Here is a 12946-nt window from a genome sequence, read left to right as displayed (position 1 = left end):
ATAATAATAATAATAATAATAATAATAATAATAATAATAATAATAATAATAATAATATATACTTCTCTTGCTTTCCATATCCGTCATTTTTTTCTCTTTCCACATAAAAGCAATCTTGTATAATGTACAAAAGGAAAGAAGACAAAAAAAAAGAAATTACTAAGGAGAGATACATCCTTTAGTCATACGTAAACCGATTTTAAGAATAACATAAAGTCTACAGTGCATTTGCATCTGTATAGTGACAATGCTAAAGCATTTAGGCTAATCAGAAAATCATTGTAATTGATATAAATGTATATGCTTTATTTTATGTAAGAAAAAAAAAGGAAAAAAAATGATACATACTAATCTTTAATATCAATTGCCATAGAGGATCACATTATTTGCGCCAAGAAAGACGCTAGGCGATGCAGATGATGCAGTGCACATGATTATAAATAGCACAAAGCTCTTTATTGATATTTAGAGCAGAGCTGAAACTGTATATTATATTATATTAGCTAATGACGTAGTAATATTTATAAAAACGTATCTCCTATCATCTTTTGGAGACTCAACTTTACATCGTTCATTTAATCTTTTTTATTCTTGAGCTCGTCGATGCTTGAGATGCATTGCCCGAGTCTTATTAATTTGTACTAAACACTATTGTCTATTATAAAATTTTCAATGCATAAGTCTCGTGATATATACATATATATGTCATAGTAATTATATAGAAGAGTCAGCAAAACATAACATAAAGAAAAGGATTCCACCAGCAGCATGAAATACTTTTCGTTTATTAATTTTTGTTTTTCAATAATCTTTTATTTTTTTTAAGAAGCTGCACTCTACTTTATTACCTCTTTCTATATATCACTAGATAACAACATTTGTATAGGATATGCGTACATGTATATGCAGATATCGACAGGGCTATTATATGTAATATTCTATTGTAACAAATTGAATATATATATATAATAATGACGATGAAGCATGAATATGAACAATGTATGTACAAAAAAGTATAAGTTAAAGATCTTATATTTGCATTATGGCCCAATAGAACAGATGCGAAATGCATGTCGCACAAGTTATTATATTGGATATAGCTACTGATGATTTGATTGAAAGATTATACTAAATAATTCTATAAATAACGTTTGCATTTTCATGAGATTATTTTATGGACAAAGAGTTGTATTTAGCAAATTGTATATTTATTAGAATAATCTGAGTTATAATTTTCCTTCATTTCTGCAGATAATATGTAAAAAAGAAATTGAGGGTTGGCCATAAATAAGAAATATTATTATTATACACATAACTTTTAAATAACTAATTGCGTACAATATTTATATACTATGACAATGTAAAAAAAATACTAAAGCTGACAGATTTCAATAAGGCTGCTTGCGTGTAAGCCTTTTATTTTAGTCAGTGTACGGGGAAGAATTTGTCATTGAAAAGAATTCCTAAATATTATAGCGTTGCCATATTTGTGATCATATTACTATGAGAGATACAATTTATTTTACTGAAACTTTTAAATCTTAATCACACGTTCTTACTTAAAGGCAACACACATTTTCTCTAGATATTCTTATTGGAGTCTGTAGTGGCTGGTTGTGCGCACTTAGTGTAACTTTAAAATGCATTGATATGCAATGTATAATCCATTACACTTGAGTCACTGTAGCACTGTGTATTATAAAATTGTTCTAAAATATACAGACTGATGCAATCTATGCTATAAAAATAATAGGATAAATTATCCATTCCACATATATATGTAAGCTAAATAAAGTAAAGTATACCATCAGTGAAATGGTATCTCTTCTATATAAGTACTGTGTATTATAATAATCTAAGTTGTATCTATTTTTGCTGAAAATTTCTCACCTTTAAACTATTCTGCTTAGAATACTGAAGATGTATATGCGGTGGTGCAAATTTTAGAACTCCTGGTATTTGATAAAATTTCAATGCCAAAGTACATTAAGTAATTAACATTTTAAAATTGAATTCTTTTGCATGCATGTGATTTGAACTGCAAATCACTTATTTCGATATACGATTTGGAATATATTTATACAAAATTCCATTTTCTATTAATTCTATAAATAAAAATCTTAACATTTGTAAACGATACGTTAACATCTCATCGCTTTTTTGGCATTTTTCATAAATTAATAAACAATATTCAATATTTTCTTTCGAAGCAAAAGCTATCGATTAAATTATTGAAATAATAGTTAAATCACTATTTCCAAACATTTCTTACATAAGAGTTCTTTGTATGAAAGAAGATAAAAAGAAAATATATAAAGAAATATATAAAGTCGAAGGAAGAGTCCAAGATAAATGCTTTAGTCAGATTTAAAATTGCATTAAAGCTTTGTTATGGGGAGAACGATTATGTTAGAAATGTTTATCGAAATATATATACAACTAAAATAAATGAATAAATAAAGAAAGAAAGAAAGAAAAACATACGTAAATATACATGTAAATGCATAGGTTACAACATAAGTCATAGTGAAAAAAATGATAATTGACTAAAAAAACATATATTAATTGTACAAAATAATGGTCATTTAAATATATGAGTTAAAAAACAAATGTAACTTTAATTTAATTTACATGGATCGAGGAAAAACTATTGGATACAAATTTGTATGAATATTTTTTAAATGAGAATGTAAAAATCACATAGATACAATTTTCTTTATACTTTGAATTAATTTTCCAATGAAAACAACCTCCTCTCTCCATGCATATATATAATAGACCTATGAATAATGTTTTGACCTATGTACAATAATTCAATTGATTGAAAAAAAAATATATAGAAAGCGTATTATAAATTGCATATCATGAAGAAAAATCTATATCATTAGAAACTACACGCATTCATTCCTTATGAATAATAAATCATATTTATAAAATACGTGCAGAAAGTATTATACTTTGCAGAAATATCCAGTATTTCTGGATCAGTCATGTCACTGTCAGTATCCATTAAATAAGGCAATGAATTTTGGCATAGAAATTTTTATCCATATATTTGGTGAGCAACAGAGCGGTACGAATATTATGATATATATGGGATCAAACAAGATGTTATTATATCGGGTGGCTAAAAACTTATCTAGTCATTACGCTAAAAAATATATAAAAATGAATACTCAGCCATTATTGCAAGCCACCCTGACTGAATGTGTTTAATCACATTTTAAATAACACATCTGCGACTAACTTTAACTGTCAACCTGATCTTGCATGGTCATCTCTTTTGTCTACTATTACGAATAAAATATAGTATTATGTAGATTATTTGTTCAAAGTATATATAATATATATATAGACATCTTATTTCTGGGTATTGTTTACACATATATATATGTATATGTATGTATGTATGTATGTGTATACATATTATTCGTTTTATATTTCTAATCTAAATAGTTCTAATAATTTTACGTTCTTACAATAATATGGCTTGTTATGGTCACGATAAAAGAGTAAATAAATATATTCTTACGAATATAAATCTACAAAAAAATCAACTACACGCGAATATCGAATAATATATTCCAAATTAATTGTAAATGAAATCTTTCCGAATCTATAAAAGAATGAAAAGTTAAATATGTTTTGTTTAAATAAACATCTAACTGTTATCGCGATAAGTATAATGACATAGTAAGCCAAAGATTACTTCCAGATTTTTGTAGAATATTTTGTTTTATATTTTTCAACATGACAATGATATGATTGTGCAATGTCAGTAATGAGGAAGAATAGATTCAAAATTGAAGGAAGAATCGTTACCGAATAATAAAAAGAATAATGACAAGAAAAAACAAATATTCGAAATAAAACTGTTCGTAAGAGAAATGAAAAGAAAAAAAAAAGAAAAACTAATTATATCTTATACATTCATAGAGCTTGCGCTGTAGCTTCACTAGTCATGAGAGACACACTACAAAATATCATGACTAATCTCTCTCTCTTTCTATCAATGTGTGTGTTTGCGAGTGTATAATAAGTTAAAATTATAAGTGAGCTATATTGAATGTGTATATGGTAATATTATTACTATACTAGTCCGTATTAAGGTAATAATAAAATGTAATTTTGAATTCAAATTCAAAATGCATCTATATATTTCTGTGTCACTGACCTGCAGTGAGATGCCTTAAGATTTCAAGTTTCAACGGAATAGTTGCAACTCTTATAATATACATCACTTACTTGTAAGAAAAAAAAAAAGAGAAAAAAAAACAAAACACGATTATTCATTATTTATTTATCGACGCAAAAATCTAATTGTTGCTAATTAGGAATATTTATAGAAATACATTGGGCAACTTTAATTTATAATAATTATAAGATATGACATTTTTTTAAAATTAGTAAATCAACATATGCATACAAATTTAAATTGGGGAAAGGGAATTTCCCCTCATATAAATTCGAATCTTATCATTCAAATTCAAATTCAAATTCAATATTTCTATGTAACGTTTCTTTCCTTCCTTTTAACTCATTTGTCCCACGTATTTCTCGTGTTACGCATACTAATAATAATTAGTCATATTTTATAAAAGGTATTATTTTTGTTTAATGAAAAGAAAAAAAGATTATTAATTTGAAAAAAAAATTAAATAATTTGATCTCTTTCTATATATATAATTTAATAAACAAAATTACTTCAAATGCTTTCAACAAAATTTATATAAGCAAATATTCAACGTTGATCAAGTATTCTTATCTTTCTATAAAATGTTCTATCTAATATTTTGTTTATAATGGGGCAAGTATAGGCAGGCAAGCTTAGAAACTTTTCTTAGATAGTACAACTCTCTTTTTTAAGGGTTTTTTCCTAAGTACACTGACTTATGCCATTTTTAAAATAAATATTTTTATTACATCATCAAATTAGAAAAAATTTTTCCAACAAAATCTCAGTGGTATTTAATATATTGATTGCAAATTTTTTTTAAATGAAAAAATTCCATTAAATTATAATTAATTTTATTATTAATTTAATTTATTTTTTTTTTAAGTAAAACCTATACCACGTTTAAAATAAACAGTCTCATATATAAAAAAAGAACAGTATATTTAAACAACCTATATTTTATTATAGTACGATGTTCACACAAGACATCTATATATATATACATGCATCCATTATACGTTTCTTTATCTATTTACTTATATATTTATTCTCTACCACGTAGCATACAAACGCGAATTTCTTTACTTTATTTTTCATGTAATGTTTTTCAACAATGCCATGGAAAGATTATTTTTTTTTTGCGCTTTTTGTAGCGCTTCGTGGTAATTTCTTTTATCATTTTTTTTGTTCTTCATTTATTTAACTATCTATCTGCAAATATCGTATTATTTGTTAATACAATATTACACGTTAAATTATTAGACTGAAATTGTTCTTAAAGTTTCGAGAATTATTAAATCATCGCACCTTTCTAAAATTATTCCAATTCTTTTTTTGTTTTTTATTTTTTTTCTAATACGTTCGTCCGACTGACTGCATTTATTTGGATTAATTAATTAGTTTTCTATCATTTTCCGTAACCAGTTCTCATTCGCATATATGTTTTTAATACAAATTTTTCAATCCGGACAATGCACAATAAAAACTAATATTATATATGGCTTAACTCTGATAAAAGAATAATTATTTATAGATTTTACGTGTACATCGTCAAAAAGGATCAACTATTATTATGTCGCAAACGCGCGACGCTACACATTATAAACAATTTTATTTTAGTTTATTTCTTCTTATTTTTGCTTTATAATTAAATTGAAAATATATATATGTATATTATAAAGATATTTACTGCTTCCAAAGCAATACGTTTTTTTTAAGTATACAATTGCTTCGTGAGTATTTCTTGACACCCCCTTACTAATCCAGTTTTTGTCATTATTTTTAAAAATACTAAGTGATATTTTATTCCATTGTTATTATTAATATTATTATTATAAATTTGCTTATACGATAAAAACACATAATAAAGCTAATGCACTGACAATATTGATTATTTTCGTTCGAAGAAAAAAAAAAGAAATAAAAAACAAGACAAAAACATGATAAACATACATACGTGCAGTGTGTTAATAAAAAAATTAACTTCGTTAATAAAAGACAATGAAGCCAATTTCGATTACATCCTCGAGTTTCCGTATATACGCAAATTTGTAACAGTACAAGCCTTTGTTAAATCAAATACATGCAAATGTTGCGTGCCTTTTTGTTAGAGTTGTTTTTTTTTTGTTTTTTTATATATAAAATTTTTATATTTCTTGACATAGAAGTGTTGGAGAAATTACACAATTGATATGGGTTTTGTAACTTATCATAATTTTTATCTATATATTCAATTAATGAAACGACAAATATTTTTTAATGTTGTTGCAAAAGATACTCGAAAATAAAGAAATATATATATTATATTTTAGTAATTATAGTAATTATATATAACCACTTGGAAGTTTTTTTGAATTTACATAATACAGAGAAACCCAAGAGCCATTTTAAGGAAGCTTAAATAATGTTATTTCATTAATAGAACAAACGCTATAAATCGGCATACAGAAAAATTTCTATTCAATCATCTTCACGAAAATATTATTATTTACGCGTGAATCCTTTATACGCGCATTTGCATTGTAATATATATCTTGTTATCTTTGCTTCTTCCTTTCTTTTTTATAAGCGAGTATTATATTCTTTTCACGATACTAATCAAATTTTACATCGAACCTAATTTTCTATTGAGGTAGTGCAAGCTTTTAGCGAGACATAAATATATACCTATCTCATATTTTTCAGTCGTCTATATCTAATGGAAATGAAAACATTTGAACGTGTAATTCCAAAAGGGAAAATTACAAAATAATTTTTGTTTTACGATGAATTAATATTCAAAGATATTAGCCTGGATAATAAAAAAATGTATTTTTTAATTTTTTCAGAGATACAAATTTTGAGTCTTTTATATAATAATTTTGTAAATTATATTCATTCTTTTATATCACTTTTTTTTTATCTGCAGTCATAAATAATTACTCGTACAATAATGAATTACATTAGAAAGGTAAATTTTTTGTTTGTTTGCTGAAGTTTGTAGTTTTTTTATCTTAAAACTTCTATTATGGATTAATCGATAAATAAATATCATTGTCTTTAAATACAATAATAAGGATCATATTTATATCTTCTTGTATTATTTATAAATATATGTATACCCACGTAACAATCCCAGGTGATATTTAGTTAGTAGAATAAGATGGATTCGATAAAGAATTATGTATTGCATTATTATAACTTAATTGATTCTAGCACATTTTTAGTAGCATAGTAAAAATATCAGCCATAATCCATGTTAATTATGCATGTACAAGACACCTTGTAATCATTTAGTAAATTAGTATAATGTAGCGTACTTGTCTCTCGTTCAAATTGAATTGAAAACAAATCAGCGTTTGCTATTAAAATTCTAATTATATATATATGCTTTTTTCTTTTCTTTTCGGTTTGTTTTTAATTAAAAATGGAAAAAATCATACGAGTTTGCTAAATGAATTTTAAAAAAGAAATCTAAATAAGACGTTTTTGTATTTCCCGCAATATAGAAAATACAGTTTCATTCTAATTACTCTTACAAAACTTTTATTGGTTTTATAGCAAAATCGTGGACACAGGTGCAGAATATGCAGCTAGTGCGGGTAAGGTGACGAATAAACTGGGACATTCGGGGTAACGTTGCTTTGTGTTGCAAATTATTCGACAAAGCTGAGATCAGTTGTCCATTGCATATCTCCGGGTCCAATCTTTGGCATTACGTATTGCTTCACCTTCATTTACTTTCCAAAGTTCAGCTACATCATTAGCCAAAGGATCGTCTGGATTTGGCGCACTCAGAAGTGCTTGAATGGATAAAAGAACCGTTCTAATTTGTAAAGCAGGGCTCCACTTATCCTTTAGTATGTCTAGACAAATTCTGCCTAATCTAAAGTCAAACGTAAATTAATTTATTACTTATCGTGCATCCAAGAAAAATAGTTTTTTCTTTTCAAAAATTTCTTTTTATCTGTATAACAACGTTTCACGTTTCTAATAAATACTACTTTCTAAAAGCGAACATTTTCAATTCTATACGAATATAAATAGATATAGTTACCTATCGATATTTGGATGATAAATTTTGGTTATAAATCTCACTTTAGGCGCTGACATCGGATAATCTTCTGGTAGGAACAACTCAAGTTTAAATAAACCACCTTCAAATGGCGAGTCTTCAGGTCCCGTTACAATGACATGAAAATATCTAGCATTTGTGTCATCTGGTACCGCACTGATACCAGGAACAGGCTCTTGCATTAATCTTTGAGTTTCTTTGATAATTCTTCTTGGTAGTGCAGCCATATTTTACAAAATTCTACTAGAAAATAAATAAGATATATTTTAAAAGACGACTATAGTAAAACTTTCTTACAAAATAGAGGAAATTAGAGTCGCAATGAAATCTTGAAATCTTGGCTATTGAGGCCGAACACAGAATATAGAAACAAAGGGAAATGAAAAATCTGATTTATGCAAGATCGTTTATTGTATTTCTAATTATTTATATAAAATAGAAAAAAAAAGAAAAATAAAAGCAAGAGTCAGTAGTAAAAGTTAGAAGAAATGGATTATTTAACAATCACCTTGACTACAAAAGAGGATCGATGATTATATAAAAAAGGAAAAAAGAGAGAAATAAAATACATAGTTGCTATGATTATAGGGATTCATTGTCACGCGTTTCTACACACGTATGTAAATCGATATACTTTTGGTTAAAATGTCACTCTCTTGGAAATAACGATGAGGAATAAAGCCGCACATTGACAGCTTGTCACGTTGAACGACGCTTATGCACGTTAGCACGGGAAACGCGTATCATTCGATTGTCTGCGATTTGACAAAGAACAGTAAAAGTAAGAGAAAGAGAAAGAGAGAAAGAGATAAAGAGAGAGAGAGAAAGAGAGAGAGAGAGAGAGAGAGAGAGAGAGAGAGAGAGAGAGAGAAAGAAAGAAAGAGAGAGAGAGAGAGAGAGAGAATAAAAAAGAAAAAATCGGTACCACCCTGTACCTTTTCTGGATCAACGCTCGGAAATAATTTGAAAAAAAAGAAAATAGAAGAAAAACTTTCGTTCGAATAATAAGAAAAATAATAAACGCGTGGCTAAGTATATTCCTGGAATATTTAGTTTATTCCATATACGATATCTTTCCTTCTACCAACTTTCAAAAAGCCCTATCATAAACAAAAAGAAAAAAGAGAGGGTACACATCGAACTCGAGCCTTCTCGGGAGACTCGTCCTACGTGCGGAAAGTTTTAAGCGACGACGATGACGGCGGCGGCGGCGGCGGCGGCGACAACAACAGTGGCAACGACGACGACGACCAAGTTAAAAGGGTTACAAAGAGAAAAAGGAACTGTGATAGTAACGAGTCATACGTACGATCCTTATTTTCCGTAAATATATATATACTTGTCAGCTCTGCAAATCTGGCAGTTTCGTTCGCCTTCTCCCGGTCTCTGTTCTTCCACCTCCTCCACCTTCTCTTCCTCTTCTTCTTCTTCTTCTTCTTATTTTTCTTCTTTTCTTTCTTCTAGAAAACTCTATTTAAATGGTTTTTATCTCTTTCTTCTGTACGTATTATTGAGATTAAAACTGTGTTTTATATTTATTAGTTCTCCCCTTATCGTTTCTCCTTCCGATGTTTAATATTTTCTTTACCCGTTCGTGACGTCGGCTTCCCTCCCGGCCGACCGAAAAATCGGCTTCGGTCTTTTTACCAGCCGTGCGTGTTTGATATCCAACCCCCCGCGATATATCGTTCTTATCCTCGACGAAGCGCTGCGTTCTAATCAGGACAGCCAAATTAACAACTATCTTTTACGGCACTCTCCGTGTTACGTTCCCGTCAACGACAGAGGCGCTACTGACGCGCTCCACTATCTAGGCGCTATCTACAGCGACAATTTGGTACTACGCTTCTATATGTATCTCCTTCTCTCTCGCCCCCACTCCAGTTCTTTCTCTCTCTCTTTTCACGAAGGCGCGTTAATCGTTTCAAGAAAATATCTCAACGCTACTGCGACGAATAGGAAACTTTTCGAGATTGCGCAAATGTTAATTATTTTACACGTTGTATAATGACTTTTGTAATTATACTTTCAAATTTGTTTATTAACGTTCCTATAAAAAACGCATTAGATATTCGCAGTGTTTTATTATGATAATTGGAAAAGTTCAATTCGATCGATTTACAAAGCGTAACAAGTCATTTTTATTTCATGCAAATTATAATCTATGCATAATTTAAAATAAAACTGTTTTGTGGAAAAATTTCAATTGGCGAAGGTTGAGGAACATTGCAGAAGGATAAATTTGAAATTCGATACGTGTATGTTTAAACATAATAAAATATATAGAAATGTATAATTTTGTACTTTTTAAGTATACTTTTTTATTTCTTTTGAATTTTTCTTTTGTTTTTTGTTGTCGTATCGAGAAACAGATGGCGCTAAATTACAAAGCGAAATGCAAAGGTTATTCGAGAAACATGCATCGTAGTTAATGGTAGAAGTAAAAACAGTTGTGAAGTTTATCATGGAGATTGTTTGTTTGAATATGTGACGTGTGATATATATAATAATGTTGCATAGCATCGTTGGAGTGACGTTCATATTCAATACTTGTAAAAGTGTTCTTTAAACCTAATGTCATTAAAAAGAGTACATCTTTGTTTACTACGCAGGTGGGTTACTGTGTATTCTTTTGTAAACATCATACGTTTGGACATTGACAAGTGGAAAGTTTTGATCAACGACGAATTTTTTATTCTGTGATTTTAACTTTTCTGACATTTACAAACGTTATTTTTATCATTTAGTAATATATTCGTTGAGATATTAAAATATTACATTTGTTTTTTACGATACTGCATTGGTTACTAATAATATTTACATAACCTCATGTTTTGACTTTTCACTTTCTTCAAAAATGTTGGGTATATGTTTCAATAAATTCTATTTAATTTACGTTTGAGATTAAAAATCATCTAATGATATAATTTTAATTTGTTTGATTTTTAATTAAAAATTTGTCATAAAATTCTTGTTAATTATATATTTAATTGTAGATAAATTAGATTAAAAATGGCAGATGTCAGGTTGCTCATACAAGAAGAAGGTCGTGCAGCTAGAAATCTAATTGCTTTTAATGTACCAGTTGGCACAAGTAATACAGAGAAAGTAACAAGGAAACCACCTAGTGTACCGAGAGTGGTTCAATCTGGATCTATGAAGAGATCTATGAAACCAGCCTCCAGAGTTAGATCGGCTTCCACTGGTCGAGACAAAAAGTCTGGTACGTTGTAAAATGTTTTAATTATTTTATTCTTAGTATTAACGTGTTTTTATATTTCAGAATTACAAGCTCGCTATTGGGCTTTTTTATTTGGAAATTTACAAAGAGCGGTTGATGGTATTTATCAAACATGCGAAGAGGATGAAAATATTTCTGAATGCAAGGAAGTTATTTTGGTGTTGGAAAATTATACAAAAGACTTCCATAATTTAATAGAATGGTTTAAAGTTAAATGGGCATATGAAAATTCACCACCACCATTAAGACGTACACCATTAGCATGGGAAGTAAGGAAGACATCACCTTGTCGTATCTGGAATTCAACAATAATTCCAAAATCTACTAGCCCGTTACAAAGGATAAGCCCACCGGAATCAACTTGCAGAAGTCCTATTGATCAAGTTATTTCGGAGACCAAACCCATGGTTACGGACAATAAAATAAATCATATTAAAGAGGAATCGCTGCATAAAATAATAAAGGATAATAAGAACAATGTATCTAAAAATAATTCGACAAATATTAAAGAGAAAAGGAAGAACGTGATAGAGAGAGGTGCGAATCAATCGTCCAACAAAGAAAGATCTGTAGCATCCAAAACTAGCTCTATTAACAAAGTTCTAGTAAAGCCTGCATTAAATGCAAAAGCTAATGGAAATAGTTTAATAGATAATAACAAATCAACGAGCGAAGATGGATGCGATTCTAAAATTAAGGCAGATACAAGAAACGTTGGAAAACAGAGTAAAAATTCATTGCAAAATATAAGTACTTTAAAAATATTGGATTCGAATTTATCGATTGACAAACAAGCTTGTATTAATAATAAGAATACGAAATCAAGTATTTATCAAAACATGGAATCCATGGATAAAACGATTAAGGAAAACGAAACGAATAGTAAACTTTGCAGTCGAAGTAAATCGGAGATCACATTAACAGCTAATAAAAAAAATACAGAATTAAAAACAAATGATATTAATACCAAAGCCACGAAACAGAACATAGACAATAATGAAAGTAAAATAATTCTAGAAAATGTAAACGTCGATAATAAAATAATACAAGTTAATAATAATAATAAATTGCAAATGCAAAATATCGATACGACGGTAGCCTCGAAGAATGCGAAAAATACGATAGAATCAAATAATAAAGTAAAGCAGAAAACAAATAAACAATTTATAAATACTGACAAAGTAGATAATAAATTAATTAACAAATGTTCAAATAAAGAGATAAATAATACGAGCCAAGCAGCATATTCAACGGTATCATCGCGTAGACGACCAAACGAACAACAAACAATTAATTTACCAGAAACACCGAAATTTATTAGAAGCAAAACAACTTTGAATGAGAGAACCGTATCGTCTGCGAATAAAGCCAGACCAGGAACATCTGTTATAATCAGACGTCGACCTCAGCAAGTAGAAAGAAAGGTATTTATAATACATATGGGTCATTCCATGTCAAATCGACAAATTTTTTACCT

The 12946-nt window shown here is 28.5% G+C and overlaps 3 protein-coding genes across 8 annotated transcripts in view; 2 read left to right on the top strand and 1 right to left on the bottom strand.

Moving 5' to 3' along the window:
- LOC106788567 overlaps positions 1 to 4252 on the top strand; it is a 49541-nt gene extending 45289 nt beyond the window's left edge. The window contains exon 19 of the transcript XR_001381908.1: positions 374 to 4252. The gene's annotated coding sequence lies outside the window, so the exon portion shown is untranslated. The remainder of the gene's footprint in view (positions 1 to 373) is intronic.
- A 3374-nt stretch (positions 4253 to 7626) lies between these two features.
- Positions 7627 to 10008, bottom strand: LOC106788569 (ubiquitin-conjugating enzyme E2 N). Of its 4 annotated transcripts, none has more exons than XM_014751940.1 (3): positions 9538 to 10008; positions 8211 to 8471; positions 7627 to 8039 (listed from the first exon to the last, which is right to left on the bottom strand). In XM_014751940.1, the coding sequence occupies exons 2-3, from the start codon at positions 8453 to 8455 to the stop codon at positions 7829 to 7831; spliced, it is 456 nt and encodes a 151-aa protein (XP_014607426.1). In that variant the 5' UTR covers positions 8456 to 8471; positions 9538 to 10008; the 3' UTR covers positions 7627 to 7828. The 4 variants fall into 4 exon arrangements, with proteins under 4 accessions (XP_014607426.1, XP_014607425.1, XP_014607428.1 ...); XM_014751939.1 differs by having other exon boundaries at positions 8211 to 8468; positions 9538 to 10006; XM_014751942.1 differs by lacking the exon at positions 9538 to 10008 and adding an exon at positions 8737 to 8838 and having other exon boundaries at positions 8211 to 8468.
- A 592-nt stretch (positions 10009 to 10600) lies between these two features.
- The window catches only part of LOC106788588 (S phase cyclin A-associated protein in the endoplasmic reticulum), a 32201-nt gene continuing 29855 nt past the window's right edge, over positions 10601 to 12946 (top strand). For all 3 annotated transcript variants that reach the window (XM_014751993.1, XM_014751991.1, XM_014751992.1), the window contains exons 1-3: positions 10601 to 10840; positions 11225 to 11451; positions 11512 to 12893. In XM_014751993.1, coding sequence (XP_014607479.1) covers positions 11241 to 11451; positions 11512 to 12893 — 1593 coding nt within the window. In that variant the 5' untranslated portion in view covers positions 10601 to 10840; positions 11225 to 11240. The remainder of the gene's footprint in view (positions 10841 to 11224; positions 11452 to 11511; positions 12894 to 12946) is intronic.

This window comes from Polistes canadensis, unplaced genomic scaffold, assembly GCF_001313835.1.
Source record: "Polistes canadensis isolate GaletaPanama2010 unplaced genomic scaffold, ASM131383v1 scaffold_144, whole genome shotgun sequence".
NCBI lineage: Eukaryota > Metazoa > Arthropoda > Insecta > Hymenoptera > Vespidae > Polistes > Polistes canadensis.
Note: the sequence above shows the minus strand (reverse complement) of the source record. Positions and strands in the feature narration are given on the sequence as shown.